The following is a 14,741-nucleotide window of genomic DNA, read 5'->3' on the forward strand; positions in this document are numbered from 1 at the left end:
AACCCGTTTTAAATGTGGAATTAATTCATTACAACATTATTGAGCTATTAAACTAAAATTAAAAAGAAATTACATTTTATTGCAGTCTTTTTGCTGCAGTCATGGAGGGACACTATAAACCTTTTTAAGACCAACACTGGTCTGATATGTTTGATATATTAGACTCATAGGGGACTAGAGTTCTTCTGATATAATAGTATAATGGTATAAAAAGCAAGTAAAAGCTGAAGTAGAGTGAGTCGGTCAAACTCGCAATTATTCAGACAGATTAATATTGTTAGACTTGTGGGAACAGTCTCATCTAAAGGAGCATGTAGTAGCTTCTGTATTATCACATTATTTTCACCAGCAGAGAGTTTTCCCCGTTAGAAAGCAGAGAAAGTGTTGCACACTCTGGCTCCATATGAATTTTTCATTGTAATTTGATCATGTTTCAACCATTAAGGTACATGACCACAGAGTCCATCGTTTTCACACCTCCCATTCATTGTCTATGTATGTAGGAAGCTGTACAATGCATTCTGGTAGCGGCGCATTGTGTTTCTAGAGACAGGGCGTCGCGTTGCCCTCTCCTCATTTCCATAAAGTTCAATTCTGGCTATTTTATGCAAATCGACGGCGTCTCACCCAATGTGACTCCTCTGGAAGCTCCTAAAACACTCTAAAAACAGAACATTTTGGTTAGGCATTCAAAGCTGGGAAGCGGCCTTGTGCACGTACCTTCAACAACCATGCTGAGGCCACACCCTAGTAACACACGTGATAGTGATCAGACAATCATCCTCCACCACTAGGGTAGGAGCAGATAATCAAGAGGCCTTGAGTAACCTAAAACCTTGAAATACACACCACTTTGCAAACATTTCCAGAACAGAAATCTGAATTAAAATCAACACCTGAGTGTGTATTTTGGAAATTTTGGACATGTTATAAAAGCAAATTAGCACAAAATCTCAAAATTGACCAGTGCATGAAAGTGCAAAAAATATCCTTTCACCTGTAGTGTCTCCCCCTAAAAGTGCACTGTGTATCTTTGGGGAAGAAATTCTCTTTTTATGCCTAAGCAAATAAAAAAAAGGAGGACAACACTATTTCATACTGTTTTACTTTGTTTATATGTGGCGGACCCTGCCACCTTTCTAGCTTTAAACAGTGTTCTGTGGATCTTATTTTCCTCTGAGAACAGCTTGTTTATTCAGTTATTGAAGGAATAAATATTTCTGAATTTGTTTATCATCTCATTAATACTGTCAATAATAAAATTCTGAGTTTGAATTTTCCTCTCCAAAACTTCATACTGCCCCATTAAAGCAAAGTAGTTGCACCGTGCTGCTTTGAAATCGACAAAATAGATCATGTAGAAAAAAGAATATCAATTTACAAAAAAAACAGCCAATTAAATTACAGCTATAAATTCTTTTTAATCTCTTTGCCAAACCAGGAAAGTACAGGTGTAGGCATGTTGGTGCTGTGATGGACCAGTCTCTGTAATCTTCTTTTCTCACCCTGTATTTATCTTGTAAATGTCCACAACTATAAAAGGTTACCGACACATTTACTGTGCACCTGTGAGCTACTTTTTATAAACATGTTATAAAAGCCATACATGCTCTTTGTGTTGCTCTGTTGTGTGATTGTGAGAAGATTAAAAAAAAAAAAAAAAAGAATAGAAGAAAAAGAGTTAAACACGAGTTTTGTCTCATGTTAACTCTGTTCATACGTTCTCCCTCCTTCTTCTCTCTAGGTCTCGTTCGTCTTCATTCTTCTCTAACAACAGGCTGCTCCAGGCTCCCATTACAATTATGTAGTCATCTGGTGATTTGACTTTACAAAAAAGGTCCTCTCATGCACCCATTGTAGCCTCACAGTCAGAAAATAGAAATAGAGAATCTAAATTGGATTTAATGATAGTCGTTCCCTGATAACTACTGTAATGTGTGTGTGTGGGGGGATCTCAGTGTCTCCTCTTCATGCGCAGTCACCCACAGCGGGCATAGGAAACAGACAACAATGTGTCTAATTCCCTGATAGGTCGAATAGAAAACGTCCGGAGAAGAAGAAGACAGGTTTCTTTTTCTTTTTTTTTTCCTGCACGACTCAGCGGTGCAGCGTAGTCGCCAGCAGACTGTGTCGAGGCAGTAAATGGACTGAGGTCACATCCTAAATGGGACAGCAAAGTCAAGTGGAGCCACGCTTAGAAATGGCAGGTTGTATCGGAGGGGGGGAAAAAAAGACCGGAGACGTGAGGGCAAAACAAGACGACAGGAGCGAGAGAGGAAAGAGGAGGAGGAGGTCGGACGAAGGGGAAAGAGAGCAAAGGAGACAGAGGGAGGAAGTCTAGAGGAGAGAGGCTGACTGGGGTAAAGGATAAGAGGGAAAAAAAAGAGGAAAAGGTCTCCATATGCAGTAGTTTCAAGGCTCACCTGTCTTAAAGGCGAACATTTCATGCCTTTTTACCTGGACTGCCGCAGTCTGGCTGTCAGACTGTGGGTGGTAATGTTGGAGGATATACTGAAGGCTTCATTTGCTCGACCAGGCAAAAAGAAAGTAAAATCCAAAGCAGCCGTCATCACAGGGCTTTGGACAGAGTGTTCAGGCCCATTAGTAACGTCTTAACAGGCTGTAATTTACCTCAAAGTACTTCTGCAGCTGTTTAAATACTTCCTCAGCCCCCTCAATCCAAAACCTTAGAGGAAAGATAAATGAGACACAGTTGCGCTAGCTGACACGTTCCTTCATTACTTCGAAAATGGGAATTGAAGTTGATTTTAGTCTAAATAATACCAATATACTAATGATATACCAACTGTTAATTAAGCCTGGCTTGTTTTTCAGACTGTCCCATCAGCCGTGTTTTTCCAGCTCTGGTGTGTTAATGAGCTTTCAAGGTGTAGTGTAGGAACAACGTGGACGCTAAAAAGAAAATGTTTTGTATGTTATTGCTCAGAGCTTTTAAACAAAGTGTTGACAGCTGTTTCTGCACCAGTACATTCCCTAAAACCACAAACAATGTTGCTTTACCGGATGCTAATGAGTAACATTTCAAACTAATTGAGGTCACAATAAATGTTAGATGTTATAAAAGTTTCTAACCATCGACCGAACATTTACTTTCATCCACCATGTGGATCATCCACCATGTGGATCTGTGAATATGACGTGAAAGTTTCCAAGTTGTAGTTCCTACTTGGGGGATCATTCATGTGAATTTTCCCAGTCCGATAGACACCACATGAATGCACCTTAATGCACATCTTAAAATATTCCTAAAAACCTTCAAGGTTAGCTGAACACCATAGTGCCCAGCTGTTTCAAGAAATTATTGATTTATTAATTTCATTATTACGTCCCTCTCCCAAACAAGACTTTCTAGCTCCACCTGAGGGATCCGAGGTGTTCCAAGGCCAGATGAGATATATAATCCCTCCAGCGAGTTCTGGGTCTTCCCCGGGGAAACCTCGAAAGGGAGGCGCCCAGGAGGCAGGGACACATAAAGCATAATACATTTATGATGGTATTGCAAAATTCATGTCGTGGCCGAATGTGACACTGGTGTCAGTGATGAAATCAGGATGCTGCCCACCCTTAATCTGCAGATTATTTTCACGATTAGTCGTTTTATCAATAAATGTCAAGAACATTTTAAAAATGCTCATCACAGTTTCTCAGACGTCTTCAAAGACTCTTCATTCGCAGTCATGAATGGCAAAGAAAAGCAGCAAATCCTCACATTAAAGAAGCTGGAGCCAGCAAATGTTTAACCTTTTTGCTTGAAAAATTACTTAAACGATTCATCAAGGATCAAAATAGCTGGCAAATTATTTTCTTTTGATCATGTGCTCAATTAATCATTGCAGCTCCAGCTCACATCTCTCCGAAATAAAATCAGGAAAAGTAACCATCAGGACCATCAGAGAAGAGTAAATACTCATCACTATTTCAGTGCAACCAGTTGCAGTGTTCTTGCACTCAGTCAGATCCGAGTTAGTTATTCTTTCATATTTTTCCTTCCCTTGTGTCAAGTCGAGCTTTTGATCAATAAGAAAAGCATCCAGCACACGACAGCGCTTTCCCTTTCAAATTCATTCACTCTTTAACTGAAGCTACGTGGAAAGAAGCAGTCAATAGCCCGTCTCTTTTTTTCCCCCTCTTTCCTTTGATTTCACACACTCTGCACGTACGTACACAGTCATTATTATTACATCTCCGTCTCGAGCGTTCCTCACACCTTCACAGGAGTCTCCAGTCTGACGGACAATTTCAGAAGCCTCCAAACTAATTCCATTACTTTTGATCGGCGTCCTGGAAGCAGATATTGCTCTGCCTCTCTCCTGTTTCTGAAATGCATTTATCGTGGAGAGAGCGAGCAGCAAGACAAGGTTAAAGAAATCTCTCACCTTACGTGTCCAAAAGCACTTGAGGCAGCTGTATATTGTATAGTCGTCCTTCAGTAATATCCTCTTCATTTTAAGAAATTCCCAAAAGATTTCTCTCATTTCCTATCTGTCTCTGTCTCCGTCCCCCCCTCGCTATGTTCAGCTATCACATCTATCTTTTAAAGGAGTTATCACATTTATCTTTGTACACCTCATTGTAGACAGAGAGGAGGATCAGTGCAAAGTGAGGAAAGTTTGACACAAGACTGACTTTTCATTCATCGTTCCAGTGGTGAGAGTAGAATAAACTATCTTCAGTGTTTATGTGGATCAGGATCAGTCAAATAAAAGCATCAGAAAATATGAGGATTGATTTTACAGAGAAGATCAATAAAAACATAAAATAACAAAATTAAATGAATGAAAAAAAAAGATAAATCTGCTTTTATTTCAGTGAGTATTTCCTGTTCTCATTAGGGCTACAACTAGTGATTGACTTTGTGATAAATTCATCTTTCTTGACTGATATTTTCTTTCTTCCCTTGCTCTTTCGGGATTACTCAGTTGATTATTTTGTCCAGATAACGTCAGAAAGTATCCACGCGTGGTACAAAAAGTCCATCAAAGCTTCTAAATCCCAAGCAGGCGTCTTCAAATAGCTTGTTTTTGTGCGACCAACAGTCCAAAAGATATTCAGTTAACTGTGATGAAAAACAAAGAAAAGCTGCAAATCCTCACACTGGAAAAACTGGAATTGAACATTAATACCTCCACCAAATGAGGTTAAGTTTTCATTTGTTGGTTGGTTGGTTTGTCGGCAGGATTAAACAAAAACTACTTAACATATATTTCCACGAAACTTGGATGGAGGTTGGGTCTCAGCCCAGAATAGACCCCATTAACTTTTGGTGCAGATCCAGATAAATGGACGGATCCAGGAATGTTTTTCAACATTTTCATTACTTTCTTAGGGAATAATGTATGGATCTTGATGAAAAAAATCAGACTCATTAAGGTGGCTGTATCTATGAGTACAATTTGGTGCGGATCCTAGTAAAAAAATCCACATCTGTCTAATTTAAACTGACAGGGCTGTCGAATTTGAACTGGGATTAGACTTGACTGAATTAAAAGGGAGTGTTGGGCCTGGGCGGAGGCAAATTCTCTACTGAGTGAGAAATGACTGAAACAATACATCAATAATCAATATACTGTAGTTGCCAGTGATTTTTCTGCTGGCCGACTGATTAATGGAGTATCTGTTCGTATTCTTTTGCTTTGGTCTGCGGATGTTTGTCATAGGTTGGGCTCAGCTACAACTAAACCAGATCCCGTGATATTTCAGACAATAATGTGCTTCTACCTCACTGGCAACAGTTTGGGGAATGTGTCAACGTGACAACAATGCTCCTGCTTACAAACAAGGCCCATAAAAAATAGTTAATAACTTGACTGGCCGGCACAGAGCCCCCATCCCTGTCTTTGGAGATGAATTGTAATGTGACAACAAGTCCTATCACCAAACATAACTGCTGCTCTTGTGGCTGAAGGGAAGCGAATCCCCACAACCAGGTGGCAACAACTTGCAGCTTATTAATGCTCACGGTTTTCGAGTTAGATGTCACAGTTAGATCGTGGATGCAGCCCGGTGCCATCATCCAAACTTTAGAAATGATGTCCGGGTTCTGTTCGGTCACATCGATTGACATGGTGCTTTCAAGATCTTTTAGTGAAGAAATAGTGTAAAAATAAGCTTTTTAGTAAGTTAGTTAGTACGTGACAAGACTTTGAATGCAACACAGAGGCTATTTGTTATTTCCAGGTGGCAAAATTTCATGTGGGCCTCTGCATGACAGGGTTACACAAACTCAATGCTTCATCTTGCATTAACTGCGTCAGGCTCGAGTCGGGTTTGGACGTAAAAAACAGAAGGCCTGTCAAGTTCTGGTCAGGCTCTGTTACTACTCTCTTGGACTCAGTCGGGTTCGCACAGAAAAATGTGGCCCAATCATGTCATGGTTGGGTGTCCACATACTTTTGGCAATGTAGTGTATGTTTGATGGTAGCTTAATTTAGAAACAATAAGCTCTTCAGTGAAAATAAGCCGTTGTGAAAGAAATCTGATTTTGTGGGGTAAAAGCAGAACAGTAGTAGCTGTGAAAATTACTACAGAGCTCGGATGATGAGTTGGCAGATTCTCGCCATTAAACGAGGCATTAGTCATCTTCTGTTACCTCCCACCCACCCTGTCTGACACTCTGACCTCTTCTTCTTCCCACGCCCAGAAAGCCAGACTGGCAAGGATAAGAATATCCAAGTCGAGCAGCGCCAACGCCTTCATCCAGAGCAAACGCAACGGACTGCTCAACGAGCTGCTGGAGCTGACGGTGAGAACGACCTCTGACACTGAGACAGTGAAGTGGGCGCGATGATTTCTAGGAAGTCTTCTCAAATGTGTTCATTAAAAGCGACATGAAATATCAGCAGATTGTAATTCAGTATGAGAGATTAATCATATTGTTCCTTGTCAAACACCCTGCTACTCATTATTTCAGTGCATTGTTACGCAGTAGCTTGGAAGCAGCAGCCTCGCATCAGCAGTGTACACACTCAAACGTTTACACACACACACACACACACACACACACACACACACACACAATAACAAACAATTACTGCCATAATTAACCAAAGGACAATTTAGAAGTCATTTAGAGGCTATAAAAGAGCAGCAGAAGTTGCAGTCATTACATTCTCGCCATCACAGGGCAGGGGTGATAGCAGAGGAGTTATACCAATAATCCTGCGGGTGTTAGCGGTGTAATCACACAAAGTACTTTTCTTAGTTCGGTCCTAAACTTGATTTAATCCACGTCTGTAAAACCGGTGAAGTCAGACAACAGTGGCTGTTTTTACTTTATTTGCTTGTTGTTTTGCTGTTGTTGGTAATTAGATGGTTAGTGCATTAAAAGAGGCTGCAGCAAACCTCAAATCTGCACCAGCAAGCAATCAGACAACAAACTACACTTAAATCCCATCTAGGCTCCTGCTCCTGCAAACACACACAATGCTTCTGAGATTACACACAACTGTGGTGTTGTGTTTTGTCTTTCACTCTCACCGTACCTTAAACCAGCAAGCTGTGAACACAACACCAACATATTGTCAACTTATAAAGTTGATGCGGTGAACCAACCAAATTTACACACCCAGCAGACACGAAGAAACACAAGCAGTTACCTAAAGTCATGTTTCTAACCACCAAATTATAAATTGAATTGAATATTCTTGTTTTAGCTCTGTTTTTGGTCTCCACCAACTCCTGAAGGAAATATCTGGCTCTTTAGCTGATAAATGCTCCGCTATGGTCACCAGCTAGTTGCTAACTTTTCTGTTTGCTATCTGGGGCTAAGCAGGTATTATTATAATTGCTTTAAAGAAGTAGTTCAACATTTTGAGAAATATGCAAATTCGCTTTCTTGCTGAGAATTAGATGAGATTGATACCACTCTCATGTCTGTACTCTTAACGAGAATCTAGTTATATTAAGTTAACATACTAACCAAGTTTACTTTAATAGGCTTTAGACAAAATCATCAGTTTGCATCAAATATGTATTTTCTGGTTGTATGGATTAACTGTACATACAATCATTCTAAAATAAACTTTGCATATCTTATCAGTTCACTTCCTATATATAATAGTTGAAGCTGTTTCTAGTTGGTGCTTCTTTGTTCCAACGTTGGTGTGCTAATTATAGAACCAAAGCCAGGCAGTTAGCTTAGCATACAGACTGGAAACAGGGCAACATGGTGAGCCTGGCTAGTTAAAAAACACAGTTAATACTTTATGGTTTGTTTAATTCGTACACAAACACAAATGTAAAAAGGAGAAGTTGTGGTCTTTTACGGCCAATCAGAGGCAGAGTAAGGCGGGTCTGTAATGAGCTTTTCATCTGCAAGAAAGCAAATAAACTTATTTCTTAACATTTCTAACAATCATTTAAATGACACGTCCCTCTCTTGATGCCCATTTGTAGTCTTAAGTGGACTTTATTCTTTTTAAAGTGACCATTTTTTACTCCTCCCTGTTTTTTTTTTACTTGTCACTACCGTGGAAAAATGTGTTTGGTAATGCGTGAGCAAATTGCCTATATCCTCCCCATCCAGTCCATCACTTTTTCAGCAACACACTCCCCTCCTTGCAGATGGTTACTAAAATCCATTTGGATCTAATCGAGTCCAGTATGAAAGCTCATGGGTGTCTGGAAGCGGTTTGAATTATCATATAAATGCCATCTGTGAGTGCTGAGCGACCCCCATGCCTCTGCATGCGAGTGATGAGGCTGCCAGAGTCCTGGTGCATCAAATTACAGTGGTGTCACCGCTGTCAGTCAGTCGCTGAGTGAGTCTGCGGTGAGAGTGATGGGGATGTATGACAAAATCACGGGTTCCCTCATAGCTTGTAGTTAGATTAGAAGTTCTGGTCGGCTGGTCTTTTCAGTTTTCCCTGGCGGCTTTTTAATTTTTGGACAATTATATGTTTCCCAGATCACAGGCTTATTATCATTGATTTATTGATAATCCTGAAAAGTTTTATGATAACTTGGGGAAGAAAACCAGACCAGTTTCATCCCGTTGGATTTCACTTTTCATTTAATTTCTGCTGATTTGTCTTCATGGTTGAGTCCTCACCTTCGTCAGCTATTCACCCTCATGTTAATGGAAAGTCGGGTGATGTTTTGTAGTCCACAAAACATTTCTGGAGCTTCACAGCAAAACAGCGTTGCAGCATTCTCCTAAACAACTGAAGTAGACGGGGAATCTTCACTGGAGCTGCCAAGCTAAAATCATTAGCACGCACCCATCTGAAGCTGGTGAACGAGCTGGACTGCGCGTCAAGGGCTTCTAGAGACTGGGATTACACTTAACGAGCTGTATGAAGCCATTTACTGTTTGTTGTTTGGGTTTGTTTTTTTAAACCCCCATCTACTTCAGTTGTTTAGGAGAATGCTGAAACACCGTTTTGCTGTGAAGCTCCAGAAATGTTTTATAGACTGCAAAACTTTTCATGGGGTTGGGGATGGGGCTGAGTAGATAATGCCTGAATTTTCATTTTTGGGTGGACAATTCCTTAAACGCTTGGTTCCTGGTTCCAGATCTCCACAACATTGCACTGTCCTCATCATCTCTCACTTTGCCAGTAATTCATGCGGGTTTTGTGTTTGTTTTGAGAACAGCAGCCGAACGAATCAGATGTTTGTGGGGGAAGGAGCAAGAAATTCACAATCACGCTCCCGTGCCAGTACAGGAAAAATGGCAACAGAAAAAGTGTCACAAACATTGTTTTAGGAATTGGCAATATAGATAAAATCATCTCTCGCGGTTTATGTTTATATGTGGTTTTATATTTAATATGCCACAAAAAAAGTACATCATGAAGTAGAACATTTTCTGGAGAATCGATTTAAAAAAAACTCCAAGCAGAAAGATTAAAAAGCCAGCTGGCCTGATGTCTGCTAACAAGTTATCACATTAATGCAGGAATCTTATGAAGGTCAAATAAAACCACAAAGCAGTTCTGCTCACTCATTTGCAATATTGCCACAAAATTCGGACTTTTGAAAAATGCGTCCCACAGTATATCGTCTAAACACCCACCGCTATTGGATGGTTAATGGATGGTTGTTACCATTTTTTGGTCTTGTGTAACAGCAGCATCATAACTAGTGTTGGACAATGTAATGATAAATGTCATCAGACATTACAAATATGTCAACTATACTCCATGTCAGTTATAAGGGCTTTTCACTCTGCACTTAGCCAGGGGCTAAAAGCATTCGTAAAACATTCTTGGCACCAGGCTAAAGCAGCGTTTAGCCCCAGGCTAAAGCTTTCACACTGGCACCATCCTGGCACATCCCAAAGTGGGTGAACCCTGACTTTAGCCTGGGGCTTGTTGGCCCTGCTCCGGAGCAGTTTGTGGGGTTATCCTCTGAGAATCGACATAAAACAGGGCTTAAAGGTGCCAATATGAAATAGAGCTAAATTAAACAAAGTTGTTGCGTGTCATTCTAGACTGTAGCCTCTGGCTGGGACATTTAACCAAGGGCTCGCTCGTTCGCCCTGGGCTTAGGTTAACCCTGGGTTCACAATCTGTGAGTGAAAAGTGGTTTGAAAAGTTATCCCAGGGCTAACACTTAGCCTCGGGCTGAGAATATGCTATGCAAAAGCCCTGTTGGTTCCTATTGTTTCTCTTTTGTGGGTAATGTTGCAAATTAATGCACATCACTGATTTATGGCTATATGGCAATGTAGAGCACACATTTACATTAACAACACCCATCTGATGAATAATGTACATATACTACATATTATAGACCTGTTGGGATATCTCTGAAAATCAGTCACAAAAACATGCAGAGAAATTGTTTTGTAGACAGGATGGTGAGAAATCCTCTTCAAGCTGACAAAAAAAACAGGCAACTAAAAGTAACAATAAATGTTTTGATCACAATAACGAAAGGTCTCCTCCATTTACTGCAAGTCTCTGGAGGTCATATAAAATTAAATGTGGTGGATCTGTGACTCTGGGCTCTGGGAGACAGTTATGTAGGATTGTGATATGGTCCTGCATACAGGCTTTTTGATGAAGTACCTTGATTTATCCGGTATTAGATTCACTGGGTGAGCCAAAAATAGACAGTCCCATCTGGTCATTTTATCAATTATATTAAAAAAAGACTTTAAACTCCCTCAGTGAAGGGTCACATTGCATGAAAAGCAGATTATTTCCTTTAAACCCTGACACAGGCCTCAGTCTCGATGTACAGAGTATCTGATAGGACCTCTTCCACAGGGCAGATCCACACATTGAAACATCAGAAGGCGTATTCCCGTGCCCACGTCGCTGTATTGTTCATGTGTCTGGAATCTGAATGAGAGTCCTTGGGCTGGATCGCCACCCACCCAAATCCTTTGAGTAACAATGTGCGCTGTGGGGGGAGAATTAATTTGTTTTTGGTTTTTCATGTTTTTTGGCAATTGTGATTACTTTGAGACTAAGCTATATTGGAGCCTGAGCTTTGAAAGCAAGTCCCGCTTGGAGAAATACCAAAAAAAAAAAGGGTTCCATAAGTTTCTGTTTCTGTTTTTCTCTGCTCCTCTTTCTGAAGCTTCGTACATCAATAACTGTTCAGCTGCCGGGAACATCACATAACGCCCAGTGGTACCTACTTAGAGCTGGCAACAACACGGTTTTAGAATTTATATTTTATCAGTTCAATACACTGAAAAAGAGGCGGGATCTTTTTTGTAACTTGCTCACACAAGGAACCAAACCAAAGGCAATAACAGTATTAATGGCTCAAAACATGCTCAATAGAGACAATTAATTAGAAAGAAATTACTTGCCAAGGCTGAGGGATCAATACACTCAGCGCAGAAATGTGGTCCATTATGTAACTACATGGCTAGTGTGTTATTTGAAAGCAAACAGCAGGAGTTGTTGGCTACCTCCTCATAATCAACAAGCATGAACCAGAATAGAACAAGGAGAAATCCTCTTGACGCGAAGCAGAACGAAAAAGTGTCACATCACTGACAGTAAATTACTGGTGACAAAGTTCATATCAGAGAGTCACTTCTGCACCAGAGGCTTTAATGAGTGACGAGGACACACCAGCAATGTGATTTGTCAGCACTCATCAATGTTGTGTGTTTGTGTGACTTATTAAGGCTAAAGAAGAGGATGAGCAGAAGCTGGCCAAGTCCGTCTCTCTGTTAGAGAGCCAACACCACCACCTACTGCACTGTCTGGAGAAAACCACAGTGGGTACCCTTCAACACTTTTTCTGTCTTTAAGCCTTAAAATTACACCACTTACATTAATGAGGTGTTAAGTATTGTGTTATGACGACATTTTAACCAGTGAAAAGGAGAAAAAGCTGCAAGATAAACATGTGATCAGAATAATATAACTCAGACTCCAAGGATGTTATAATTATGTATTTCATTTCCTTTCTTCTTCTTTGTTGCTTACATTACATCCTATGAGTGTTCCTCTGTGTTTTGCATAATATTGTACAACATTTGAACTTTTATATCGATCGCCTGAGGTGACCCAGCTGACTTTACACACTTGTATGCCACTGTTAATCGTTAAAGAAACAGCGTGGGTGTGTATTTAAAGCTCCAGAGAGTTTTATCACTTTTAAAGACATTTATATTGCTGAGGCAGTCGAACCTGCGCTTTAACACCAGACAGAAGCAAGAAACAGAGTCTTGATTAAAATGCTTCAAAATGTTTACATGTCATTTTGAGACTTTCCAAAACACATTTTGTGTAACTAGCTGTTCATCTTGCGTAATCATCTAGCTGTTAATATATCTGTATAAAGCCGTGTCACTGGATCCACTCTACAGTCAGTAAATATACTAACTAACAACATGCATTAGCTCTTGTATGACACTTTTACTATTTATTTATTATTCTGATTAGTATTAAAAAAATTCTTTGGTGTATTTATTTGTAAAATTAGAAATTATATATCATTTAAAGCGTTGTGTCCCATGAGTCTGTCTTCTATAGGTGTTGTTTTTTAATACTTTATAGCAATGTTTCCTTCATTCAATCATTCATCAAGTTTTTCAACTTTTTATACAATAAAATAATTAAATCTCAAAAGATAACTATGACGCTAACTCAAAAAAACAAACAGAAGAAAAGAAGAAGAAAAGGAAGAAAAAAACAAAGAATGATGATTAACTGTCACGATCAGAAAGTTAGAAAGAAACAAACGAGATTTACCCAAAAGACAAACTCTACAAATTGACTTGTCATTTCAGTTTTAGCCCAGAATGAGTATTAAGCAGGTATTTCCCTCCCATCTCCAAACCCAATGACCAAAAGTGATAAAAGTATTCAGCATTAAATATATTATATATATTTCCATATCGGATATGGTGGAGGGGTTTTACCAATTGGTAGTAAAATAAATCCATTTTAAAAAATGGTACTTTGGCTCTGATGCAGCATGCAATCTGAAAAATAACTACTAATTAACATTATCAAATAAATGTAGTGGAGTCAAAAGTTCAATATTTGCTTCCAAAATGTAGTAGAGTGGAAGTATGAAGTAGCAGAAAAATGGAAATACTCGAATAAAGTAGAAATACATACTACTGCTGTGACAGAAATGATTTCCCTTTTAGTCCAATTTGTGCTTCAACATCAGTCAGAAGTGAGAAAGAAAGAAAGTCTTGGCAAACACGCTTCAAAATGTTTACATGCCAGTTTGCAGGCTTTGGATTAACAGCTGGTGACACAAAATGTCTTGTGAAAAGTCTCAAACAGTGATTTAGTGAAAAGTCAACAAAGTCAGCTCAAAAAGTACAAGTGCCTTAAAATTGTGCTTAACTACAGTACTTGATTAAATGTACTTCCATCACTGGTCATTTATTAACTCCACGTTCTGTTTTCCTCCCTCTGCACCAGTCTCTCCCTCTGGACTCAAACCATCATCCCGTTTTTTCCTCTCTCCAGGCTCATGAGTTTGTGGACGAGCAGGTGTACGAGCAGAACTGTTTAGAAAGAGCGCTCCAGACCTACCCGTCACGCAGCCCCTCCATATCCAGCCACGACAGCTCCGCGGGGACCTGCTGTGGCCGCAGGGTAAAGAGGAACACTCCTCTGCCCAACGCCAGCCTGCCCTCTCCCCACCAGGGCCCCCTGCAGGAGCTCAGTGCCATCCACATACAGTGTGGTGAGCCGCCATCACACACGGCCAGGTAAAACTGAGGTTTTGAGGCTTTCAGACGAACTATAACAACTTTGGCACTTTTCCAATGTCTTTTCTCTATGTGGTGTAAAGCCACGCTCAATGTTTTTCTTTGAATGTGCCAAGGCTAAGAGATACTGTATCCTCCTCTGTGCACCTCAAAGCATTGAAAAGCTACACTTGAAAAAACATTCCAACTTATATAACAGTACTTTTTTGCTAGAAAGTGTTGCCACCTCAAGGGAACAGTGAGATAGTGAGTTTATTCAACAGACTGATAAGATAATCTGTTATTGATCCCCCAGAGGAGAAATTGGGGGGTTGCAGCACACGGATAGAAGATAAAATAGAGAATCTCAGAGAGAGAAATATTTAAATATGTATGAAATAAAAACAGAATCAAAGAGAAACACAGTGCACAGTGGTACACATACAGTACTCTATTCAACTACTGTTGTACTAATGCAATACAGTAATAATAGGGTACCTAGACCCTCTATAAGACACACGTCAGCAGACCTTTTGTTGACTCCAGGAAGTCTGTGCATTCAGAAAAAAACATTTTTTCTCCTAAAAATATCCAGAGT

At 39.9% G+C, this 14,741-nt stretch overlaps 1 protein-coding gene across 2 annotated transcripts in view; it reads left to right on the forward strand.

Moving 5' to 3' along the window:
* The window catches only part of LOC311255434 (A-type voltage-gated potassium channel KCND3-like), an 87,247-nt gene that overhangs the window by 70,807 nt on the left and 1,699 nt on the right, over nt 1-14,741 (forward strand). The window contains exons 4-6 of one of the 2 annotated variants that reach the window (XM_084349908.1): nt 6,662-6,763; nt 12,113-12,205; nt 13,872-14,164. In XM_084349908.1, the coding sequence (XP_084206034.1) occupies nt 6,662-6,763; nt 12,113-12,205; nt 13,872-14,164 (488 nt within the window). The remainder of the gene's footprint in view (nt 1-6,661; nt 6,764-12,112; nt 12,206-13,871; nt 14,165-14,741) is intronic. The other variant, XM_084349909.1, reaches the window with a different exon arrangement.

This window comes from Pagrus pagrus (genome assembly GCF_965226575.1).
Source record: "Pagrus pagrus genome assembly, chromosome: 3".
In the NCBI taxonomy this organism is placed as follows: domain Eukaryota; kingdom Metazoa; phylum Chordata; class Actinopteri; order Spariformes; family Sparidae; genus Pagrus; species Pagrus pagrus.